The sequence below is a fragment of the Chelonus insularis genome, unplaced genomic scaffold (genome assembly GCF_013357705.1).
Source record: "Chelonus insularis isolate UGA/USDA-ARS -01 unplaced genomic scaffold, ASM1335770v1 contig_88_pilon, whole genome shotgun sequence".
Classification (NCBI taxonomy): domain Eukaryota; kingdom Metazoa; phylum Arthropoda; class Insecta; order Hymenoptera; family Braconidae; genus Chelonus; species Chelonus insularis.
Genome location: NW_023276776.1, coordinates 348,800 through 376,228, shown reverse-complemented (window position 1 = coordinate 376,228; position 27,429 = coordinate 348,800). Strand labels below are relative to the sequence as shown.

The 27,429-nt window shown below is 28.6% G+C and overlaps 1 protein-coding gene across 3 annotated transcripts in view; it reads right to left on the bottom strand.

Moving 5' to 3' along the window:
• The window catches only part of LOC118071669 (protein bric-a-brac 1-like), a 164,086-nt gene that overhangs the window by 123,085 nt on the left and 13,572 nt on the right, over positions 1–27,429 (bottom strand). The window contains exons 1-3 of one of the 3 annotated variants that reach the window (XM_035090963.1): positions 19,338–19,534; positions 9,901–10,005; positions 1,897–2,943 (exon numbers count right to left, since the gene is read on the bottom strand). In XM_035090963.1, coding sequence (XP_034946854.1) covers positions 1,897–2,859 — 963 coding nt within the window. In that variant the 5' untranslated portion in view covers positions 2,860–2,943; positions 9,901–10,005; positions 19,338–19,534. Of the gene's footprint in view, positions 1–1,896; positions 3,015–9,900; positions 10,006–19,337; positions 19,535–27,429 lie in introns of those variants that run through there. The other 2 variants (XM_035090962.1, XM_035090965.1) reach the window with 2 other exon arrangements.

Genomic DNA, 27,429 nt, shown 5'->3' with positions numbered 1-27,429 from the left:
CAAATAAATAATTTACTCCAAATACACTAGTATGTCCTTCATATTATTACTCATAAATTTATTTAAAAAAAAAACAAAATTTCTTTTTATTGACTTTCTTGTTGTTGACTATGATTTAAATAAATATAAATAATTTAATACGTTGTATATTCAATCTTTTATGAGTATATTTAAAATTAATGAAAAGAATTATTTAATTCAAAGTTTATAGAAACTTTGGAGTTTCATTTAGGAACATCAATCAATAAATAAGTATTATATACATGAAGATAAATGTTTAATAGCACTCATACTTAATATAAGTTTTGCTAGAATTTATGTAGAAATAAATTTTTTATTTTTAACCACATCTGTCTGTGTATGAGTAACGTATAATTATCTATATATTTTTTTCAATGACTAGTGAGTTTTATTGTAATAATTAATTATTTACAACATTATAAAAACATAAAATAATCATTATATAGTTTTGAAATTACGATAAATATATTTGATTACTATTATTATTATTATGAATTTATTTTAATTATAATCTTGTAAATTTCATTACTAGTATTGATACTAGTACGGTGACTGTCATCAACAGGAAAAAAATAATAATGATAACCACAAAACTATTTATATTATATAAACGAACGGTATTATTAATATACAATAAATCATCTTAATGAAGTTTATTACATAAATGTTTATAAAAAAAATAACTAACAAGAAAAGTTTTATAAAAAATTATTATTTTATCATAAAAGATAGTAATATAAGTAATAAATTCTTCAATTGTTTCAAATAAGTTTTATGAGCATAAAAGTAAAAAAGTAGAAATATATTTTGTGAATTCTTAGAAGCCAATTTGAAGAAAATATCGACAAAATGCAGACAGTAAAAATAAAAAAAAATAAAACAAAGAAATGATCGTTCTACAGCAACTGATAATGAGATAATAGCATATATACGTTAATTACTTGTAATCTTCTCTAAAACACTAACGAATATTTATTTATTCATTATTCTATTACTTCTCAATACAATTGATCATTCAACGATATACAGAACATTAGTATGTAATATTTAATGAATTTTGTGATAATTAATGAAACGTGCACTTATGAAGTAGGCTGTACGTTAAATAAATGGTATGATTGCGAATCTTGGATATGATGTACCTATCCATAAAATAAGAAACACAGAAAATTATTTAGTGAAATTCAAAAAGTAATTAACGTTGTTTTTTTTTTTTTATTATTAGAACGATCTTTTTCTTTATTTTCTCAAATGCTATTCAATTATCTTTATATGTTTTTATTATTATTCATTTGGGATTTCAATTAAAATCAAATTTACGTTTCTTCATCCACCTTGGATGTTTTTTCTATTATATCTTCCTCCGAATATGCATTATTATTGTAATTATAGCAACCAATTATTCGCAAGAAAAATTCAGTGTATAAGAAGAAATAAAAAACCTCAGAGAAACGATTCTGTTAATAATTTTTCTTTTTTACTATTTTTAATTAAAATTGTTTTTTAGATGTTCAACAAAATATACTTTTTATTACTGTTTATATAGATAAAAAAAATAAATGTTTCTACAATGAAGAAACTGCTCTTTCTCTTTTATGAGAATACGTTAAAATGTATTTAGTATGTATGTGTTTATCGTTTGTTTGTTTTCATTTTCAAATCGGAATAAATTTCTATGAATTTTTGGCGAAAGAATTTCGCGGAATCAGAAACTCCTGGAAATTAATTCTCAACGCAAAAACAATCGAATAACGAAAGGAAATAGTAAATAAACTCGAAAAAATTTTAAGAGTATTCTAACGTACAGGTGTTGATGTATGAAAACGAAATATCGATCACAATAAAATAAAAGGAGTATAAAATAATAAAACTTACCCTTTCCTCCTCTCGTATCATCTCAGCAATGCCCGGCTTAATTTCAAGATCATCCGTAACAATAGAAGATTGACTGCTTACAGATTGTTGATGCTGTTGAGCCTGTTGGTGGGCCTGTTGTGCCTGTTGCTGCGCAACAACAGCATGCTGCTGTTGAACCGACAGCTGAGCCACGTGGGCACCGAGGTGGTTGACGGACGGGTGGCCACTGGATGTCACGTGGACTGGCACGTGGTGGGGTACAGGATGAGAGCTTTGACTGACCGGCGGTGGCGGTGGTGGTGGTATTGCCAACGACACTGGAAGCTCTTGTAAATTTATCTGAGGTGTCACAGAAATGCTTGGCATATTAGGCGAGCCTAAAGAACGTGGTGTTGATGACGCCACGAGGTTTTGCACTTCACTCATTACAGCTGAACCATCTTGGTCCTCAGTCATACATGAATTATGATCAGGGCTGTTATTATCAACACTTGGTGATCGCTCACCCGAAGCTCTGCGACGCTTCTTCCGATGTACCGATGATCCAGTCGACGAAGAAGATGAGATTGCATCTTGCATTGGCTTTGATGTCAATTCATGTTCATTGTTTACATCCGCTAATCCACGTATTTTTAAACACTCAGCTACTTTTAATAATGGTCCAATTTGTTCTTGAGACACATTTATTTCACCCTTATACATAAATTCAACAGCTGCTTTTAGTTCTGGCCACTTGATGTCCTTCATTATAACAATAGGATGATGACATGGATTTTCAAAGAATAATGCTTGAAAATATGGACTACAAGCTGATAATACCATTTTGTGAGCTTTCACTGAATGACCATCACAGGCAAGTGTCACATCAACAAAACTCTCGCTTTGAAGAAGTTGATCGAAAACGTTGGTTAAATTTGTTTGATAATTATTCCAACGTAGGCAAAATTGCTGGGGTGAACCGGCACCACTTTGTTGCGTCATAATGATTAATTGTTTTCCAGGCTAGTGTCTTTTATTATCTTCACTGTCGACGTTTGTCACGAATCACATCAAATCAGGGATCATCTGTAAATATTAATACACTTTTACTGATGATCTTTAGATTATTATTTTCCCTTCAGCCGATTTGATTCATCTTTTTTAACTATAAAAATTTTCCTATTTATTTTTTGTTCGTTATAAAGTCATAAATATTACAAGATTCGATAAATTAATATATAACATTTTTTCTTTATTGCACACAGCAGTTCTTTCTTACATTATTACAATAATTACTAATATTTATACTTTGACGTTCAAGTATTTATTATTGACAATAATTTATCTCAATAATTAATAACCACCTCGGTATCATTTCAATCTTAATTTCAGTCTCATCCTCGTTTTTATTTTACTTAAACTCTATTACTTGCTATTTAATATTTGTTTACGTTTTCGTTCTCAACTAAACATCATCACGTTTTGTTTTCACTCCTGCATACCGTACGACTACTTTTAACGATTATTTTCACAGATTAGTTAATTAAACAGTTCGATCGAACAGCTGTAAAAGCTTATATACGAGAGCGACATGTATACAACGTATATCGCTTGAAGAGCGCGTCGCAACTGAAAGCGACCCACGCGCGTGGTTATTCGCGACAGCGTCGCACAGCTAGCGATTGTTGGGGTGGGGGTAAAATAGACGTGCGAGACGAAAAGAGCGCGCGCGCGTGTCTCAGCCCAATACAAGTATATGTATGAGCAATAGAGTAAGAGAGGGAATGAAAGAGTAAAGGTCTTAGCGGTGACTACTCGGCGGTACAAGGGCGCGCAGTTGAACATGAGCGACCGGCTGCCCACGCCAGTGTATATCCCCTTCTTCTTCATTTCATGACGTATAGATGCCACGTAAGCTCCGCCCACTAAAGACCGCCCCCAGCCGCCTCTCGACAACTCCAAACCCAGAGATCGCGATAGATTCATGTTTTATTTAATATGTAATTTATTTTTTACTTTAAAAATATGAATTATTGTTTTGCTTTTTTTTTTTTTTTTTAATATTTAAATTGCGCTCTTTACTTGCCGTTATTCATTTTTATTCAAGGCGTATATTACAATCAATAATTTCAAACTTTATAAAAATACTCCGAAAAATTTCTTCGTCTTTCAAAGATTATAAAGAATGTTGATTAGAAATTTGTTATTTAGTTATATTGATATTTAGTTATTTGAATATAAATTGGTGTGTTTTAATGTTTTATTCAACTTTAACGAATTGGAGTTATTTTAAAATTTTCGGAGTATTAAATATGTTGAGTAAATGGAGATTTTAATGCTTTTAAATATTTTTTTTTTTTTGTTTTGTTAAAATGAATTTTGAAATTAAACATTTGACTTTTATTTATAAAGTTGAAATAAACATGAGAACATTTAATCTTTTTTACGTTTATTGTTTTATGACGAGCAAGATGTGCTTAGAAAATAATCATTGTTAATTTATGATCTCAACTGTTATTTGTGAACAATCAATTGACTTTAAACCTATGCTTATTTATAGATAATTCATTATCGTAATCATTGAATCACAAATTGAATAAATAAAAAAAATTAGTAGTTTTAAAAAAACATTATTGCTATTTGACTTTTATTCATAAATCATTTGATTAATAAATATTGGAAACTAAAGTGATTTTTTAACCATTTGTATTCATTTATATAAAAAAAAAAAATTTCCATTTACGAAGGCATACTTCAATGTAATGACGTTAAATTTCGGTCAGAAGACAAAGATGTAGCTGCCATAATTAAATTTAAAGCACAAAGAGACGTATAGAGCCCTTCGTCCAAGTCAAGAGAGACTTAACAATTTACTATCGAAAATTTACTCTCCTTTCTATAAACTGACTATCAGACTATAGGTATATATAGACACATACGTATGTGTACTTTACAGAAACTTTCAACATCGTTATATTCAATCAGGAAGAATACAAGTTTTTAACATGCGCATGATTTTCATCAAGATCAAACGGTAAGTTTTGCAATAATAATAATACTATACTTATTGAACTACATACTGAATTACTTGTTTAATTCAACTACTATGTTTGGAATAAATCATTAATTTAACTTTTTTTTATAACTCACTGAATTATGACTCAGGGTTTTTTTCGCGATTTTTGTTGACCTCAAACACTGAACCTCAATAGTTTTTTTTGCTTTATTTTTTTATTAAGCATTTAAAGCTTCTGTGGAACTTCTTAATAACAGTAGTATCCAAATTATATCAAATAATATGTATATAAAATAAAAATGCATAGTTATTGGAAATTTTATTAATAATTATGAAGGTTATCATTGTAAATTCATAATAATAAAAATGTTTAATATTAATATACTTGAGGTATTTAATTTCTAAACACTTAAGTTTGTTTACGGGTTTTGGTAAAAGATTGGGTAAAAAACCTTTGATATTTTTAATATCTTGATATTTAATTAATAAATACCACAATGAAGAAGAATCATTGATCAATAAATTATAACAAAAATTAATTAACTATGAAGTCGTAAATTTAAATAAAGAATGATACAATACAAATATTCATGTGATATAAATAAATGAAAAATTTTCCCCTTTTCAATGATTCAAGTTAAAAATATTCATATATTGTTATATATTTTTTTAATCATAAAAATTATCTCTGATATCAGAATTTTTTCTCTTCATGCTTTCAGTAAGGGCGTTAGTATAGTGTTTGCAGTTAAACAATATTACGTAGTAAAATTTATGACTACCACCCTCCGCGATTCCATTACTATATGTATATATGTGTGTATATCCATATCTATACCTATAGTTATTCGCGTACACTCCCTCTATTGTACTGAGGGTTGCAAGGGCAAATACTAACAAAAAAAAAATATTAACGAACATTTCTGCGAGATATGAAAAATATTCGCGTTATATGGCTGAATCTTGGGAAACGGTTGCTTGTTTTTTGCACATTTATAGTCACAGATGGATTCCATGACTTCAGTAAAACTTTCCTTTGCTTGAATTTCATTTCAATATATCGGTATAAATGCGGATATATATATTGTTTCAACTTACTTCTTTCTTTATTATTCTTTCAAGTTTCAATGTCTTGTGGACTATCAAAGACAGTATGACAATGGCGATGAAAAGACGTTCGATTCAATTTTTCTGAAGAAAATATCGTGTAAATATACGAATAAATCCAACACAATGAGAAAAATAACCACTCAAATGAAACAATACATTTTTTTAGAAATTAATTTAGCATCACTCTATATTTTTTAATATTAAATAATTGATTTTATTAGTTGCTGTAATTTTAATTAATTTTAAATTGCAAGTTTTAATCAAAAAATTTATTAAATTATTTATTTATCTAAGAATATATTAAAATAAAGAGGAATTTAAAGTCTAAATGTTTATTTTCTCTCCACATGTTTTGATTTTAAGAATTGTGCAGATAATAACTTTTTATAGAGATATGAGCATCAAGAAAGTCTATTTAAGTAAGTATTGATTACTAAATTAATACAAGAGTCATTCTAGTCTCGAAAAAGGTGTGAATTTAAACTACTTGTCTTGACAAATTTACTCATATTTCCAAGTAATCTTAAAATTACATTATATTTAATCCCGATAACTCCTTTTACATCATCGCAAATGTATTTGCCAAATTTTTTACGAGGTAATAAAAAATAGTATAGAAACATTGAATTATCTTTCACCTTATCAAACATTTACTTTTTTTTAACAGAATCTTACGACAAATAATGTAATAGCTCTCATATTCATAATTAAAAATTTATTCCTCCTGTCACTGATGACATGAGTAATTCTAGCCAGATAATTTTATCTACCTACTAGTCATACTTATGCCATTTGTAAGTTCATCACAAATTTCAAAAATATCTTATGAGAACAAAGAAGGCCAAATTCTAATAAACGTCCATTTTTAATTATTTTTTGAATATTATTATAAGTAAGTCATCGAACTGAAGATCATCATGTCACAAATAATGTGTTATATATTTTTAATAAACTCTGTAGACCTTTAAGAAGACTAGAAGATTGCTATGAGAAGTTTCAATAATTTATTTAAAGTTAAATCTTTTAATGAATTAATTAAATTTAAATCAACTCTTTGAATTTATTAAAAATGTATGTACACACCTCATTAATGTGCTCAGATGAGCTGATGATGCTAAAAAATTATTTTAGCAATAAAAAGAAAATATTATATGTACTTAAATTTTACTGACGAGGAATTCACATAGTGGCAAATTGATGAATTTCATTTTGTTCTTCAAATAATCATACAATTGAATAAATGAGTTAAGTAATGTTAGAAATGGTGTTATAAAAGTAGATTGAATGGGGTTTTCAAACCAGACGTCGCGTCAAGTAGATAAATTTGTCAATGACTAGACATTTTTTATTATTTTTAGAATTTTGCTAAAAACGATGCTATCTAAATACAGCTTGCTATTAACGATTGTAGAGATAATAGCATTACATTATTTTTTAATCGAACAGTTATTCAAATAATAAACTAATTTTTTTATAAAAAGCTTAGCATACTTAATATTTAGTTTAGTTTCACCTTCAAACTCTTTAATTCTTTTAATGTTCCAATTGTTGTCTATAATTTTATCCTATTCTGGTCATCATCAATCTCATTGAAGATTTCAATGTCTTAGACTGATCTAAAGAACCTAATTTTAATCATCAATGCCATCATGAATTTTTTAACATTATTGGTATGGCATTGATACATTTTTGAAGTTCAAAATAAATTTTTTAAGATCTATTTTTAATCTTAACTTTGTTAAAACGGACGTAACAACAAGGTTGAAGTCGAAGAATAATTCGAATGTTAATTTTAAAGTCTCTCTTTTAAATATATTAAAATAGTAAATGAAATTTAACTAATTACAATAAGAGAATAAAATATGACATTTCATCAACACTTATTCTAATTAGAAGATTATCTATCCATCTAACACTAAAATGGGTTAACTTTATGGTAAATACAATTGAGCAGAATACTGAAATATATTTCAATATTTGTAAAGTGAACTGAAAAGGACATTGAGAGATGAATGGAGAAGATTGCGATATAAGGTAGTTATTAGTTAGGTTTCCAGTCTGAGGGTTGGAGACGCGGGTTAACGCTGGAAGGCTTGATAGAGGAGAAGAGGGTGATAGAGAACTGGTAGGCCATAGTGAACAATGATATCGGGTATTTGATTTGTAACCGACGACAATACGTATCCACTTTACAACAACTCTCTCCTGCTCTTGTACTCTTGTTCAACTGCTCTGTGCCGTGGGTCGTTTATGTACCACCCTGATGGCGACAGAGTATCTTTGTCGATATCAGCTAATGCGACGTGGAAGCGACGACAACCTTGCCTAGTACCCAGTCTCTTGACTCCTTACACTGTTACCTCAACAAACTCACCTTCCTACTCCAACTTACTCTCCCAATAACACTGCCGTATGTTCTCTTTCTCCCAACCAATATCTTGACTATACATACATGCTTGCTCTCTCTCTAATCTACGATTTGTAACTATTTTATCTCAACTTAAAAATAAATTCAGATACTTAAACATTTAACGAAGTCAAAAAAAATTATTTATTTTTAACAGTTCGCAAACTCTGATTTAATTCTAAGAAAAATAAATTTCAATGTTCTTTTCAATTTCTTTTTTATATAAAAATTTCATTAAGAATACAATTTTTTTTTTTTTGGAATGAACATCTAAATAAGCGTGAAAATATTAGTTTAACGAGCTGAAACAAGAGCTAGATATTTTAGTCACTTTTTCACGTTCATGTAAATTTATATGGGTCAGAGACATGTACCTTCATGTCATGATTGATATTTAAGGTGTTACTTAATGCTCGAAAGGATGAACATTTACAGTGGATGGCTAAAACGAGGGTTGCGGTGACACAAGAGTAGGCATCTAGAGGCTAAAACAACAACCGCATGCTGTTAGATCAATTAAGACACTACTAGGGAATTCTGGGATAATGCTGATAGATTACGAATGAATTCTCTGATGGTTTGAATCACTCTCATATTTTCTTTTCACTTTATTCTCATTTCAAAATTATCATTTTTCCTCAAATAATATTAATTATTTTTTTTTTTTTTTCAACAGTGAAGCTTTTAAATAGACACAAAATCTTCAAATTACTTTTATTTTTCCCATTTCAGGATGCTCAAAAAAGCCTCATCGATTTATATCCACAGAATACACTAGAACATGCAATTTTAATTACAGTTAGTACAGCTTATTGGATTGAAACGCCATTATTCTCGTGTATAATTTCTTCATGAAATATTGACTAGTGGATAGTTTTTCTCTTCTATCGTTTTTCCTCCTTTTTGCACTTCTGTCTAATAATTCACCGATTATTAATTAATTATTAAAGATTACTTAGTACATCTCTAGTTATGATTTATCTCTACATTAGCTCGCGTATTCTAGTTATAGAGATCCATCCATATGATACAAAAGATGAGATTTAACATAAAAAAAAAAATGTAATTAATGATCAAGTTATAATTTAATTCTATCTGTGAAAATAATCATTCCTCATCAAAGCTTCTTTAAATAGCGTGCTCATAATTAGTAGATTTTTTTCTCAGGTTAATTTTTATACTTCAAATCAAAAATCAGCTGATAAAAATATTTTTTTGATCAACATAATTAATAATTGATTTTGTAAGTATAATCATGCATTACTGTTTACTACCCTTGAACTACCTTACTACTACCATGGAACTACTCATTTCATAAATCATTACTAAGTGGTCATGGTCTTATTGTTTCTCCTCCAAAAATAGGACCTGATTAAAATCCCTACTCATTCAGGAATTTATTTTTTTTAAGTTTCAACAAATATAAATAGGAAAATAGTATTTTAAATCTTAAATGATAATCAGAAGTTTGAATTGTATTTTCTTTTTATACTCAATGAAAATAGCTTACCTGAATACATACACTGAGCCATAGAGTAATACGTCGATTTTTTAAATGTCATGATTGCAACCCACCACGCCGCGTTCCTTGAGCCATTTATCGTTACCTAAGAATCTGCAACATAATAAAAACATTATTTTTAAAATATTATTATGTAAATTTACAATTTTTAATTATTAAAGTCTAAGGGAATATTTTTTTAATAATAAATAAATACTTAATATACTGATTATAAATATTATTTAGGTAGAAATGGTTATTTTCGTTCAGACATAGTTGATTAATAAGTAATATGTAATAAAAATATAGAATAATGAATAAGTAATAACTTATAGTTGATTCAAATATTATTTTTAATAAAAAAAAATGAAAATTTAATAACAGATGTTAAAATTTACAAGCGATAAGAGTAAAATAAACTTTTCGATAATGAGTTTCTCAAGTGAATTCTCTCGATAGGGGTTGCAAAATGATAGAGCGAGGGATGTAACTCTCATTCTTGTTACCGTTATTACTAGTTTTACCTTAAACTCGACGATTGTATAGCTATATATAGTAGGAGGTAATAAAATACAGAGAAATAACATTCAATTTGTGGCAAGATAATAAGAAAATATTATTGTTAACTTATCATAAATTTTAAAATAAGAAATAAATTAAAAATAAATTCTGATTGTAATAATAATGCAATATTAAACTTTCAGCCATCAACTTTTATCATTATTTTCTTTTTTTATACAATTCATTTTTAATTTAAAGAAAAATCTTTCTAGAAACATTATTCTATAAAATAAACAATAAAAAACTGTATCAACAACAGTGAGTTTTAATTATGTAAAAAAATTAATCAAGTAATGTAAAAATAGAAGAAGAACAGAAGAGATTTAATTGATGAATGCAGAAGTCTATAAAGTGAAAGAAGACAAAAAAGTAAAAGAATGACGATTGTGGAGGGTGTAAAGAAGATAGTTAGGAAAAAAGAGCATCTGGATGACCGCGTAACAATCCTATCTCATTGGATGAATCTCAAGCTCGTAACGAAGCGGCAAATCGAAACTAAACGGAGTGGCTCTGTGAATGGAAAATCAGAGTATAACGTTTCGACGATGCCTCGGTGTGGTTTCCGGTCTCGTATTTTTTTTTTTTCTTTCACCTGTAAATATAAATACTTAACAACATATTTACATTGCTGTATTTTTTATATCCAAATTCATATCAATCAACTTAATTAATAATAATAATTAAAATATAAATCTATCATACCTCAATGTTGTAATAAAAGTGTGGGTTTTTTTTTTTAATTTAAAAATACTTTGTCTATGATGAATAAATAACTAAAGTTCAAATGTAAATATCACCTCTGCTGATGTTATAATGCAGAAGTAATGCAATCACGATGTCTAAATATTTTTCAATACAATAATGAGAAAAATAATATTTATAATATTCTCGCAAATCATTAGAAATTAGCATCACTCTCATCTTCCATATAAAATCACAAGCATTATACGTCATCAAAACTCTAGGAATTTAAATGTTAAAATTAACCACAACTTCCATATCTGTTGCAATCGACATTCTACAAAGGTCTTATTCTTATTCAAATTATCTCCAACTATTCAGCAGAAATTACGTCGACTTGAAACCATAGACATTTAAGGAATAAAATAAATTTTAATATTCTCATTAAAAATAACAAAAAAAAATACCGTTGATCCCTAAATGCTCGTTTTATATGCCTAAAAGTATTAATTCTAATTTACTGCACGATGTATCTGCATTATCTGTAATTATTTGCAACATTAATGCAGTGATACTACACGCATGAATATTCATAATTATTATATACTAATACAATATAATATATTATATATTAATATTAAATATAATTATGGCATAAATTTTCTACTGTGGTCATTGGTGTAGATGATTTACTTCGTGCACTTGCATAAGTATTTTATCGCATTATTTCAAATATTGCACAAGAAAGAATTCTTTCGTAACATGTTTGATTCAAATTAATGTTAATCAAGTTTTTTTTTCTCATTCTTTTTTTTTTTTTTAAATAAATAGATTTTACTATTTAAAAACTACTAAGTTATTATGCACATTTTTAAATTCGAAATCGTTACGTGTGATTTAAAAATATTTCAATATTTTAATGACAAGGAAATCGAATCAATATTCTGTACAGTTAAGTTAATTAAGTACTTTAAAAAAAAAAAAAGTGCATAATTTTTTCATAAAGAATTTTTAACGCAAAAAATTATTTTAAATAAAAATATCGTATTATTTAAATGTATTTTCCTTAATTAAATGAAATAATTTTCTTTTCGTATTATTCATGAATATTTATGTTCGTAAAAATAAAATAAAATCAGCGGAGAATTTTTTCTTTCGATTTAATATTTAAAATAATTTAAATATCATGTTTAATTTTAATAAAAAAAATGTTCAAATGACTGAAATGATTTATTCATAGCGTAGCAAAAGATAAAATATTCTCATGAATGTACAACTAAAAATGGAGATATACTTCCTTCATAACTTATGATTATACATAATAATTTAAAGTTATTGAAATACGTATTATATAATTATTTCGATGAAATAGCCGCACTACAAATCAATACGTATAATAGACGTCTATCCACTACAGTGAACGGCAATAATCCCAACTCATTTACTTAATTGTATTCTCTGCATCAAGCAGTACAGAGAGTCGTCAAGCGCTAGTGCATGAATGTATTAGAACCAACTCAGTCTTAAACTTCCTCGATGATAGTTTTGAACTCACTTCCTAAGTACATTTACAGCTTCGATCGTATATGGAACACATTGTGAATATATATCCGATGTTATCTTATGAACATATCGATTTCGTACCCAGATACATTAGAAATAGGCTAGAGTTACGATTACTGGACCAGCGATTTTACTCGATTATCCACAAACATTCAACTAACAGATGATTAAGATTTTTATAGTACAGTGTCAGATCAGATAATTTCTATTATAAAATTTTTTCATGCCAAAATTGAGCAGACAAAAATATTCACATATTTAGTTAAATTGTGTTCCAAAATCCTGAGTTGAAATATATGTAGATACTTGCTGAAGTCTTTTTGGATCTTTTTTACCACTTTTGAAGTCTGTTTTAATACTTCAAATCTTTTCTTTCGGCTATAATCCTATTTTAATCCTCAATATTATTTCTCTGGTATTTTTTGAGAACTAATGTGTACTTAGAGTCATGGATTTTTTAAAAACAGTCATGTCAAAAATTGTTATCAAGATTAAAGTCCCTGACAAGTACTTTACAGTGGGAAGTTTAAAGTATTTAAAAAATACCTGATATTATTAATATTGAAATATATTTGTGATGTATAAAAAAATAATTTTTCAATTTAATCACTTCATTAATTTCTTATTTGTTTAAATATACCTGTATTGATATTAAAAAAAAAAGAGTAAGTCAAAATTGAACTAGTTTAATGATACTAATTTTTTTTTATTCCTCTGGCAAACGAGTTATGAAAAAATAATGTCACACAATTTTTTAGACGGATTTACGAATTTATTTATCACATTTCATAAAACGTAAATTACAAAAATGCAACATCCAGTAATATCTGATTAAATAATAAAAATAGAGAGGAACGAACAACAAAATGTCGACCGCAATTATGTTGTAATTAACTTGGATACACATGAGAGAGGAAAGCATATCTACGAACCACAGCGTTGGGTGCACAGGTGGTTGGGGATTTTTGTATTTAGCGGTTAGCACGGTCAGAACTACCGATGCATCCCCTATTGTTTCAACATGCAGTAGTTCGACGTTTACACGTTTACACGCACCACGTGGCTGCATTATGTATGTTTGTGGTGACAGAAGAGAATTCAAACCAATCTACTCATTTTCTATCTTCTTTTTCATTTCATGTATTCTCTTATATTAAATGTATATATCGTAATACCTTTACACCTCATGATATGCAAACCACCACTTGTCACTGATGTTTTACATTTTTTTTTTTTATAAAAATATGAATGTCCATTATAATTTGAATTCCAATTAAATACGTATACAGTCAATTTATTCCTATACGTATACAGTCAAGATATCAATAGACTATTAAATTTTGTTCAATCATCCAATGGAATGTTCTAGGTAAACAACTGTAACAGTCAAATTTTGCGCGAAAATTCAATGAATTTATGCTGATTAGAATTATTTGCATATATTCATAATTGGTTAAGATATTTAATTATTTAAAAGAATCCTTTTTTTGCCTTCTTTCCAATATTCTATCAGTATCGAATATTAAACTTCATACAATAGAGTCATCATATGTATCAATGATTTGTGTCTACTTTGGAGACAGCAACTGGATGCTCTCATTGAAGGATTACCTTAAAACTGAATGATCCAGAATGACCAAATCATCATAGTATTTCACTACTTTATGGTCAGACATTCAAAGTAGAGTAGAATCTTGCTTACTAACAAGTCTAGGTAGAGCTTGGTATGGAATTATCATCAATCGTCATTGAAAGAATAATCATAGAGGTGAATAATGACAGTGCATTAAATTATTAGTTATCTGCTAATTATGTTGAGATAATTATAATTTTTAAACTAGGATCTCTAGCAAAATATCTAGGACTAATTAATGTAGACCTAGAAGATATTAAAACTGATTTGACAACAAAACCTTCTTCCATGTACATAAGAAAATCTAAGGATCAACATTACCCAATGAATACTCCATCAACATGACCTAAATTAATTCCATCACGTAAACTTTGACAAACTTTGCTTAGAAGACTTAAAATCAATGCGCAACTTATTCCAAAGCTATGATGTTACTCACCATGAAGCAAAATCACCCAAAATGATTAGAAAATAGTGCTTCAAGTTGGATAGAAAAATAAAATAGATGGAAGGCTAATTATGTCTGAATTCCGCAGAATTTCCTAGGACATACAAATGATATATATTGAGCTATACGTAAATATGCATAACATAATGAGAGTGTAGGTTTGCAAATTAGCACATATTATCAATCGAAAATAAGGACAAAGGCAAGGTGAATATGGAATTGATTCATTGTCGATCGTAAGCCAAAACGAAATCGACTATAGGCAATATACGTCAAATCAAAATGCACAATCCCGACAAATTATTTCGAATATTTCATAATGAGCGCGAAATATCATTAGCTCTGGTGGCTGCAGGATGTATTGAGACCCCTTAGGGGTTGGGAGCACTACTAGATAAAATGGAGGGTGAGTAGATACACGTCACGACGCATCGACGAACAAGCAAGAGTGGGGAACACTAGGACCAGAGAGATGAACTGGATGTTGAATTACGTTGAAGATAACGAGTTTAGTGGCGAAATCACGTTGCGAGCGATCCGTATAACTCCAATAAAATGTATCAATAATTTCATCTGATCGCTGAGGATTTATCAATAGTCGAGATACACGTACTGAGAATTCACTTCATATTCGTATCAATAGGAAACAAATATCCAAACTAATATAAATATGCATTAATAAATCTATCGTGTAATTTAATTACAAGAATTTTGTAAAATATACCTATAATTATTGTCTAATTTTTCAACTGTTCAAGTACTTACAGTATGTGATTAAACAACTAACTCGATTAACTTTTTACAGTTGATACGAAGAAGAGTCAGTCCGTAACAGATAATATAATAAAGGTGAATTAGACATTTTTCACTTTTCAACCAGTTATTGTATAAATTGCTGCCTCAATGCAAAAATAATGAAATATATAGGATGTATGAAAGCATTTTTTTTTTCCCTATAAGTCTCTAACTGGTGTAATTTCATTTTTAGGAATATATCTGCATGTTGATAGCAATCAAAAATGTAAAAAAATAATAAATATATTAAAATGCTATTATTTTTTTATTTTTTTCATCTATAATCTAGTTTGACAAAAATCAATGTACTTTCATAGGTATCCTATCAGATAGATTTGCCCCGAAAAAAAATTCTCAACTAATAATATTTTTACGAGTTCATCAGAAACTTGTAAAGATAATATTATTAATATTATATTGACATTAAATTAATGTAAAATAATATATTTAACTGGTTCCTCAAGTAAAAGTATCAATATCTGTAATAAAAATATTTATATTCCCAAAGGAATGATTATTTTATATTAAACAATAGAATTTATTCTATAGTATGGTATAAGACTATAAATTTTTCTCTGTGGATGAATAAATTTTCAAAGAGGTTTCTAAAAGGGTGTAAAACGAGTAATATTTCAATAGAATGACCTATTTAAATTAGAAGCAACGATATTTGAGTAGTTGAACTTGCAATCCTACGCTAAGTAGAGCACAAAAATATAAATCGGTTTTATAATCAACATCACATTAGTAATCCTTAGTGAGTTCTCAAGTGGTCACTTTACATGCTCTTAAAATTGATCTCTCCTTGCAGTTCCCAGCACTTAAATATTGGCAATAGGATGCCAATACATCGGCAAATATCCATCCAAACTACAAGAATAGGAGGGATAGAATGAGAAAGACATAGAAGGAAGAAGGAAGGAGTATGTTTACATGTATGCAATAAACCTGCGTAGGAACACGCAATTATACAACATGAACTTGTACTCACACGAAGCTAACGCTGGCCTCTGCCTCCGGCCAGAGATATCGTTAGCATGCCTTGCTAATCACGGTCTCGATAATAGTACCGTGATTGATAGGAGGAATCTCTGCAACCCTCCACTTGGCAATACTTCATCCTCTCTCTTTCCCTCTGCTTCATTTTATCGACCTGCAGATACTGCACCCTTTTCCCTGTGAGTTCTATGTAGCGTAATATTTTACCCTCTGAACGTATATTATGCATTATTGCACCTTCGTGATTTTCAATCTCTCCTATTTTCCTTGCAATTTCATAACATTGTTCCTTTTTCTTTATATTTTTTTATCCTCAGCCTCCCTCTACACCCAACTTCTATTTTTGTTTGCTTGTAATTACATTTATTTAATTACCGTTTATGCGATTTTTTAAATTGACGAAGAAAAATATGTATACACAAGTTTGACGATTATATTTTTCAAGCTGGAAATGGAAATGGATGAGAGGAAAAAAAATTATGGACACTGTAATGAAAGAAATTTATATTTTTATGCTCGATGTAGTGCAATCGAATAAATAAACAATGGAAAAATATAATTTTGTTTTCATTGTTTTAATATTACCTCGTCATACATCATGGCTTAATAATAAAAAATAATTTAAGAATGTGATAAATTACTTGGAAAAAAATCATTTAACCGTTATCTTGTAAAAACGATACTGCGTTAATTAATTATAAATATTTAGCTTTTAAAGAATAAAAAATAATCATGTCAATCTCAGACCAAGCAAGCTACTGACAATTCCTAATTCATTCTCTTATCAATTAATAGACATTACTGATTGATACTTGAGTTTTCATACTCCAATAACTGACTAATTTGAAATTTAAAAGTATGAATAAAAGAGTGAAAATTGTAATTACTACAATACTAATTAAATGAATAACGTCATATTAAAACACTTCAAGTGCATTAAAATAAAACACTATTTGCAGTGTTGAAGTACAGATTTGTTTATACCTTGTAAAACTAATTATCATTTTGGTCGCTCCAACTTGGAGAAATAATTTTAATTGTTAAATACATTGGTTTATTTTGCTAGATCTAGATTACTAATAAATAAAACTGAATTTTTATAATATAATCTTCTTCCGGTATTTCTCATTAATCCATTTCTTATAATTATAAGCATTAATAATTATCGATTCACCTCAAGAAACGATGTCATGATAGTTATATTATTATGATAACGTCAAACACATGAGTTAGCTATACTCGATTTATTATTCGCGAAGATAAAACAATTCATTAGGTTTATGAGAATTTCGATCGATTGCTCCAACAAAATATGAAATACTTAATAAAATTATCTCTATTACTGTCAGAAAAGAAAGAAAAAAAAGAAAAAAAGTTGAAAGCAAAAAAAGGTTAAAGACTGCAGCTTAATTGTATTTTTATAGAATAAGGCTAACATGATAACACAACATTATCTGGGATTAAATAAAGAAAAAAAAAGATCCTCTTTATGTTATATATATATACTGATATCGTCACAAGTACGCGACAAAACAAATAATGTAGCAGAAGCAAATATCGTCAACCAATTGCGGAAGTCACCTCATTGTGGTATTCAATTATAACCAAGCACACGAAGACTAATATGTACTTCATTTAATATTTTATTTGAAAACTATCATTATGAATTGACAATCATTAACTTCATTGCTATCATTTTTACTTGAGTTATCATTTTCTATGTACAGTTATTCTCTAATATATATGTTTGGTAAGATTATATGTAGATTGATATAGGGGACAGGATAAATCGTTGTTTGTAAATTATATATTCATTTCTTTTTTATGTCTTTATTATTATTTTTTGTGATGTTTATTGTTAAATAACTATACTGCCTTCATATTTACTTGTCAGTTTTTTAGTATTAGGTGTTTAGAAGAAATTAACACTTGAAGAAATGTTATTAAATAAATTTCCTAATGAATAAGTTGATGTCTTTCATGAGATGATTATGAGAAAAAAAATTTTGTTAGAATTTTATTTTTCTGAAATAGAAATAAAAATTTATCATTGCTGTAGAGATGTGAAATTTTTGGCTACTTAAAATTTCAAAGAAATATAAAGCATTGAGCGAAAGGAAGGTATGTGCAAAAATCTTGAAAAATAAATGGCATTATTTGCTACTTCTACCGAAGAGTTATTTACTCAATTTTCAAGTATGATAATGTATACATACAATACAATACTCTGTAGATTGCGTAAAAAATGCATAATGTATTTTTAAATTTAGTATGTTTTAATATTTGAAACTAAGTTCAAAAATGATTAATAAATAATTTCATCTGTTTTCAACCGTTTTAAAAATTTAAAGTTAAAAAAATATATTTTTTTTCTTTCAAATATTAAACAATTCAAACATCACATAAATATTTTGCTTTACATAATTTATTTTTAATATTCAGAATTTTAAATCATTCAAAAGAAAAACGTTTGTTTCAGTACTTAGTTTCCTGGGCAGCAACAAACTGTATTTAAAAAAAAAAAAAAAAACATTGAGATAAATGAGACATAGTATATGACATTGATCATATAAAAATGCGATTGAAGAAAGTACAGCTGAACAAATCGAGGTTTCAGTAAATGAAAAAGGGGAGAGAACTCGTTTTGTTAATTAAGTGAGAGTATAGAACGTTTGTGCTCAGTGCGCTACGATCCATAAAAATGTCGAGAGTACTGAGTGACAGCCGGAAGCAGTGGAGATGGACAAGGCCAATTGTTTATATTACCACAGAAACTAACAATGGAAATATCCTAGGTCGAAGTACTATCACATAGTGGACAAGGTAAACTAATGCCACAACGTCGTCGTCTGTATCAACTCTTTCCAGGAATTCAACCATACCGTTTGATATGGTAATTCCAACATTATTTTTTTATCTACGTCTCATACACTTATACCGCACTCCCTTGCACTCCGTTACACTTTTCGCTTTATTTACGCTCTCATGATTCTCAGCCACGCGTGTGCTTAAATCAGTATATTTGCTTGACGTAGGTGACTTTAATACAGGTGAATCACCCGACAGAGACTATACCCTATTCCACTATTATCGTGTAAATATCATTTATTAACAATTAGGCTAGGTTTCATTTGGACATATAGAGGGAGCCCTCTAAATTCTCAGTGTACCATTCATGAGTAAAGCTATTCCAGTCAATAGATAAAATTGATATTTCACATCGTTCAATTTACCGGTACGGTCAATGTGTAACTAGGAACTAATGTCTGTTTAATCCAATTCATTATTTTTAATATCACTGTATTTCTGAAGAGAAAGACCATGCGGATTAAAACATTCGTCTTTACACTGTGAGTCTAGATAACTTTGTTCAAATGAATGTATTAAATGGTCATAAAATACTATCTATATACCACTTTGTCAACCATCTAGAGAAATCAAGCTGTCGGTCATGATATACTATGAATTGTTTTTTTTTTTATAAAAACTATTCAGCTTTACAGTAAAATGTATTATGATTTGAACAAAAATACAATTGATCTTATCTTAATCTCATCTTATCTTCAGTGTTTACAATGCTAAATGCTATAAGCAAACTATCGTAATTTTGTAAATTAATTTTAAACGCTTTTTGCCGTTTACCAGAATGCTATAGTTTGTTCATAATGTTCAACATTGTCAACACTTAGGTGTTTTATTGTTAAGCACTTTGAACATTTTATTACTAAACATTTGAATTTTCCCGGATTTGCAATGTATGAATTATTATATTTGCTGATTAGCTAAACAATTGTTAATTGTTGTGAAATAATTAATAAGACTTTGAGTTCTTGGGGTCAAGAAAAGTTTAAAATAAATATTACTGTTTCTTTTTTTTTCACAAGATTCCACTAAAGTATTTTTATATGATGTAAAGGAACAAATAAATGGGATTAAAAAAAATTAATTACGACTTTGAAATCATTGATTATTTAGTGGATTAATTTTAGAAACTTTTCCAATAAATATTATCTAAAGTAGATGGAAACAGTAGTTACGGATCTGAACAGTTGTTATCTTAAGTGAGAATTTATTTGATTGAATGAACAATCCACAGGAGTAAAAATTTTATGAGTACGTCTACATTTTTACAATGCTAAAGAAAAAAAAAATAAAATGAAAGCAAAATATATTTTTAAATGCAATTAGTTTTTGGAGATTTTTTTGTCAAAATAAATTTGCAAGATAAAGGAAAAAGAGATGTGTGAAAACATGCCAGTAAAATCTCGTTAAAAACCTATGCAAAGCATAGAATCCACCTAGGAAGCAATGTCGACCATTATGTATTTATTAAGTTTACAAATTTATAGGTGCCTGCTTCTAGTTGCTGTTAGTACTCTCTCACGTCGCTCGAGTCTCTACATTACCACCGTCGCCGGCGCTGGTATTAAAATGAATTATTTAATATTAAACTTGGTAATTTTTAACCGTATTATATCACAAATTATTTAGTAGAAAATTCTCAGTATAGTTTCGTGCATACTACAACTGAATCGCTACTAACATACTATATATAGGAAATATTTTTCATCCATTCCTGAGAATTATTTTCATGGCTGTTTTTTGTTTTGTTAATAATATGCTTAATTAATAGACATATATTACCAGCTTATTCTTACTATGCCTTCAAAATTTATAACAAATTGACCATATTTTTAAAAAGCGATATAAAACATTAACTTTAATGGTTGCAAAGTTTTCTTTATGTAAATGAAATTTTTTTAAAAATCATTTAATATAATTATGTAACAGTAAATATGATCGATTATACTGAGATATATTTTCAATATAAATCATTATACTACATTAATAAGTTGGGTCAGAAAAATTGCAAGTAGAAATAAATAAATAATTGAGTTATTCGTAAAAAAGAAAAATATAAGAACAAAGTTTTTCCGAGGATGAAAGATGTATGATCGATTCCAATTTCGCGAGAGTAGGATTAGCAGTCATTAGTCGATTAGATTTTCACATCCACATATATCGATCATGTTTATATCATGAATCTTCGTGACATCTCTCACTTTTCGACTGTCACTACTGTGATCGATAACTCGTTTCGTACGTTAAACCCTCGCACTTGTCACATATATATCCGTAATATGTTCATCGTGAATACTGTAAGAAACGACACACAGAAACTACTATCGAGATTAATGGGTTGTAAGAGCATCGAACATTTAAATGCCTCAATTCATACAAGTGCGCATTTATCCCGAAAGATTTTTTAAAAAATCATACTAAATAAAAATTGATTAAATTATTATAAATCAAAGTTTGATTGTTATTTAGTTGAATAGATAATTCGTAAATTCTAAATGTAAAATTATTAAACAACAACGGAAATTACTTAGCATGTTTATATAATGACACTTTTCTAAATAATCATTGAACTTTCTCATGAGGTTATAGCCTTATTAGACGCACATAATCTATTAAAGTTGACAATTGAAATTATTGATCTACTTCATACCATTGCTTTTCATATTTGACTTTGTACATAATAGAATTATTTATATCATTGAACCTTAACACTATTTCGTTTATTTATCATGTTCTTGAAACTCTGTCAATATATTTAACTATCAGTTAATATTATACAGTCGCAAATATTTTTTTATATTATTCCTCTCCTTCAAATCATTCCAGTTATCTCCAACTAGTTTGAAAAAATATATTTTGATTGATGAAAAATATTTGGTAAAATTTGAAAAGATATTATTTGAAGAGTATGTAAGATGTCTAATATTTTTTAAATAACTCAGATGAAAAGAAAACATGCATGTAAAAAACTATGAACATGTAGTTCACCTATATGATGATAATATATGATCATGTGTTAAAATATATGCTACCACATAGCATTTTTTCCGTTTTCTTACATGATAATATATATGCTTAAACATACATGAAGTATGGATATAAAATATATGTTGATACGTAGATAATACATACATAATGTCGTGTCATTTTTAGCCAACATACATTTACACACATAAATATGTATGCTAACACATAAATTTTTGCATATATTTATTTTTAAGTTCAATATAGAGCCCACTTTCTAAAATTCATCTCTGTGCTTTGAAAATTAACTACCCCTCGTCTCCAACTTACTACTTGATAGCTCTGAAGCTGATCATTTTTTATCAAATCATTGCAATGTTTTTGTTGTATTCATTCAATCAATTGATAGCTCTAGAGCTTTTTAATAATTCAATAAGTCACAGATGAGTAATAAGTTACTCCAAAATTGTCTTTACATTTCATCAAGATCTACCATCATCTTCAATGCTCCTGGTCTACAAGTTGCCTAATTGTCAACAAATTGAAGTAAAAAAATCAATGGAGAGATTCAATTAATGATGAAAAATCATGGCATAATGAAGAATGCAATAACAATTGAAAGTTTCCAAATAAAAAACAATAAGCTCAGTCAAGATAAAATATTGATAAATCGTATATTCAATTACAACATCAAATAACATAGCAAGAAAATTTCTTAAATGGAAAATATGGGAATATTCAAAGGACAGAAAATAAGAAACAAAAAGAAACTCAATGTAATATGAAAACAAAAGAATAAGGCTGTACACACGTATGGAACGAAGCTTAGAGAACAAATAAAAAGTAAAAAAAAAAACACAAGAGGGGGACCACACACACATCGAGCGAACGTGACCGAGGCGGACCAAGTTTATACTGTAATGCAAAGTTATATCCAACTTGGAGTACAGTCATGACAACAACTGATTGTGATAACAATATTTCTATGACTCAATCAAGGATTGATAAAAAGTCTTATCATCATATTGGCCAGTTACCTTTGATGATGCAAATATAGCTAATCTATCAATGGCATTGTTTCAAGACTCAACTGACAAATGAACTTGAATTTGCAGAGTGTGTTGTTTATTGAATATGCACCGGGACTGTACGGAGATAAACGAATCACGTATTATTATAATGGCCAGTTGCTAAATGGTTTTTTCAATCCGTCCATATCGCTAGAGAGTGGCTGATTGGCCGGAGGTCTCATGCAAGACAGTGGGGTATTCACATCCCACTGCTAATATTTCATTACAACTGCCGTAATGAGAATAATAAGAAGGAATTTATCTGGGCAGTCAGTGTGGTTTCTTGGACGACCGCACATGCACATCTAATGCCTACCTTATATACTCTCATACCTCTTTCTCCAATTGAAAATTAATTTTATCCTTTCTCTTTCTTCATGATCACGCTTCAAAACTCATGACTAATAAGGGGTGGAATGACAATATGTGAACTCAAATATACCCCGAGTATTTGTAAAGCTTCTCTAGATGATTTTTTTCTTGTTTTATCTTCTTTTTTTTTTTTTATCAACTTTAGAAAGCTGCGATGGCTTTTTATAAAATTGACTTGATTTAAACTTTAAACACAATCCCCACTCTAGATCTTTCAACCACAGCACGATCTCCACAGCAACGTAAAAGCCACAGCCTATCATTATAGAGAAGAAATCATTGGATGATCTTAATCATGTAGACCGTTCCACTTGCCCACGCCTCCACCAATCGCTGCTCGCTTTTGTAATAATCATTCTTCTTTAATTTAGAATTTAACAATTTTCTGCACCATCTTCATGAGTGCATGTACCATATGTCCATGTGCATCGTAAATCAAAAGATGATGTGGTAGTTTGAATATTAGATTTATTTAGCAGACATTTTCTCAGCTTTCAGATCAACTTATTTCAATTGAATATCACTTTTGAATTATTTAGATTTGGGAAGACAATGTCATTTTGTTGAATGCATTTGTAAAATAATTGTAATTGTTATGTACAATTTATTTGAGAGTGTTATATGGTGTAAGGTACAAAACTTTTTCATCAATTTATCAGGAGTTTGTGGTACTGAAAATTTATCAAAAAGTTTTGGTAATTTTATGATTAATTCATGCGATGAATTCATTGAATTCATTGATAATGGGAATGGTATTTGGGTAGTGAGAATTTTCTGATAAATTTGTCATCAAATATCAATCATTTTGTACTAAACGTTGAGATAAATTTGTGTAATCAATTTTATAAATTGAATAAGAACAACTGATAAGGTGTTTGAATTTAACAATCAATTTTGTGAGTGAAGTTTATTTGTAAATAATTGTGATAATAAAAAAAATGATTCTCGAGATATCGAAATCGAAAAGTAATCGACTCCACTCCAATAAACTTCCTGATGGGAAGTTAAAAATTATTCGACTTTTTAATTTAAAAAAATTAAAATACATGTTAGAAAAAGCCTACGATATGCAAAAAAAAATTTAATCATATAATTCTAATCGGCACGAAAGATGAATCAAATACTGATTTGCATACAAACCTGATAATTTGCACAATTCCTTCACTTTTTTCATAATCATCGAAAAAATTCCCAAGAACTGATGTTACTTTATTTTTTTCATGCATCAACATCTTTGCATCTTTCTAAAGATTTTAGGGAGAGAGATTGCGATTTTGATCATTCATTTAGAGCATTCACGCAGTAGCCACACCCGGTATTTACTACTGGCTAGACGCAAAAAATATCGTATGTTTCCAAGAATGGAAACCTGGCCCACAGATTTTTCAATAGTAGTGATCAAGGTAGTAAGGTAATATCAGTGGCCTCTAGGTATATATGAATGCTTCTTACTTTGTATTTTTTTGTTTAATTTTTTTTTTTTATTTTTATTTTTCATACTTAAAGTAAGGGTTGAAACATACACGATTATGCTACCGTGTACCCGAAGCACCGAATATCAAAAATTACCCTTTTTTTCTCCGGCCCTAACACTCAATCGATATAATCATCGGTCTCTCACCTGCGGCCACATGAAATCGACATATATGAGGATTAATAAAACGGAAGCGTATGTTTTATCAGAATTTCGATGTTTAAGATTAAAAAAAAGACCTTCTTATTAAATGAGCAAATTAATTTTTTTCCACCATAATTTTGAGATAAATTCATTCATGTTTTATTCAAATTAATATTTAAATTATCCTTTTAATAATAAAAAAAAAATCTAAGTGCATGGTACATAAATTCTTCGAAATGCATAAACAAGATGTCTTCAATTATTAATTTACAATAATCAAAATTTTTTTTAATTATAAATAATTGTCAGTATGTCAATTTTTCTGTTCATTTTCTATAGTAGCATCAAGAAAAATATGTCTGACCTTTATATTCCATATCTCCTTGTTGTCTGCTGGTATTTTCATATATGCTGATTGATAATAAGTGGTAAACATATTTATAACAATCCAACAATTATTTTCTACAAGGAATGCTAGAGTAATTTATTGGATTTAATGAATTCAATGTATTATGGTCATTTAATTACATCCATATTGAGATGTTATAATCGAGAATGCATATCGAAAATCAAAGGCAACATAAATGAAATGGTAGCCAGAGTGTAGTATGCATTAATAATAATAATTTCACTGATTGCGGATTGCATTTCGAGTATCGCCTAGGGTCAAAAGAGGTTCTTAGAAAATTAATGCTTGGCTAGAATGTGCAGAAATGTTTTCAAAATATGCAATAACATAAATATCTTTTTTCTTCATGTAAATCTCCCTTTCCAAACATACCCAATCATTTAGAAAAAAAATGTGGTCAATTATAGATGTTATTATAAACAAAATAAAAAATTAATTAAAACCAAACAAAATGATAAATTAGTATCTACAATGCAGTACTGCATTCAGTGATAAATCTGAATAAGATTCAACTAATTTCAGTCTTGAAACGTTCCATTAAAAATTCAGAATATAATTGCGAAAGATCATATGATGGCGCCCACAATGAAGAAGAGAATCAAGCAAATGTGCACGTCGTTCTCTTTCTGTCTTCGAAATCATCCTCGATTATTATTGCGCGTAGACTATCTACAGTGAAACGTGAGGCAATCACTGTTGGAAAATCCTACACCCTTTATCGTAGTTTTGTACTCCAATTATGTTACACGCCTATCACGTCAATTTCGTATAATTTTCTACAATTAAATGTTTCATCTACAATTAGTAAAGTGTGTCTATCGACAGTACCGATACAACTTTATTTACTATTTCCCCCTTTATTTTTTCCTAAACTATGCGATATAATTTTATGCATGAATCTATGAGTAACAATTAACCTTTTAAAAAATTTTAATTAGTGTATTTTATTACCGTTACCAAATCCAATAAAAATTTCTTTAAAATAATAAGTCACGATTTAATACAACTCTGGGGCAATAGTAATCAATGGAAAATTGATTTCAAATGTTTTTAAATTATTTTTAAATGAAAATAAAAATATTTTAAACTTGTAGTTACGTTAAAAAATAGCACCTCTAATAAAACAGAATAAAAGTGATTGTCACAATTATTTTTATTGATAGAAAAAATATTTTTTTCCAATCTACATCAGCAGGATTGATTTGTAAGTTTGGCTAAATAATAAAAACCAATTTTGAGGTCAACATCGTGATATTTAATCATCAAAATTTGTCTGGTGACGATATCTATTGTACCACAAACAATTGAAAACTGTTTTTTTTTTATTATTTATTGCAGCCATCAAGTCTTTATTTAACATCTTTTATTTTGGGTTTCACTATTTTAGGTACACCGTTAGATTTCATACTTTTAGACATTGAATTGAGACATGCAATCAATAATGTCGTCACGATTCCTGCTAACACGTTTGCCTCTGTTCTGTTATGTTAATGAGCTATTAATATTCCTAAACCGTTTGGTGACAAGAGCCTGACACACCAACCTGCGATATTGCACATCCAT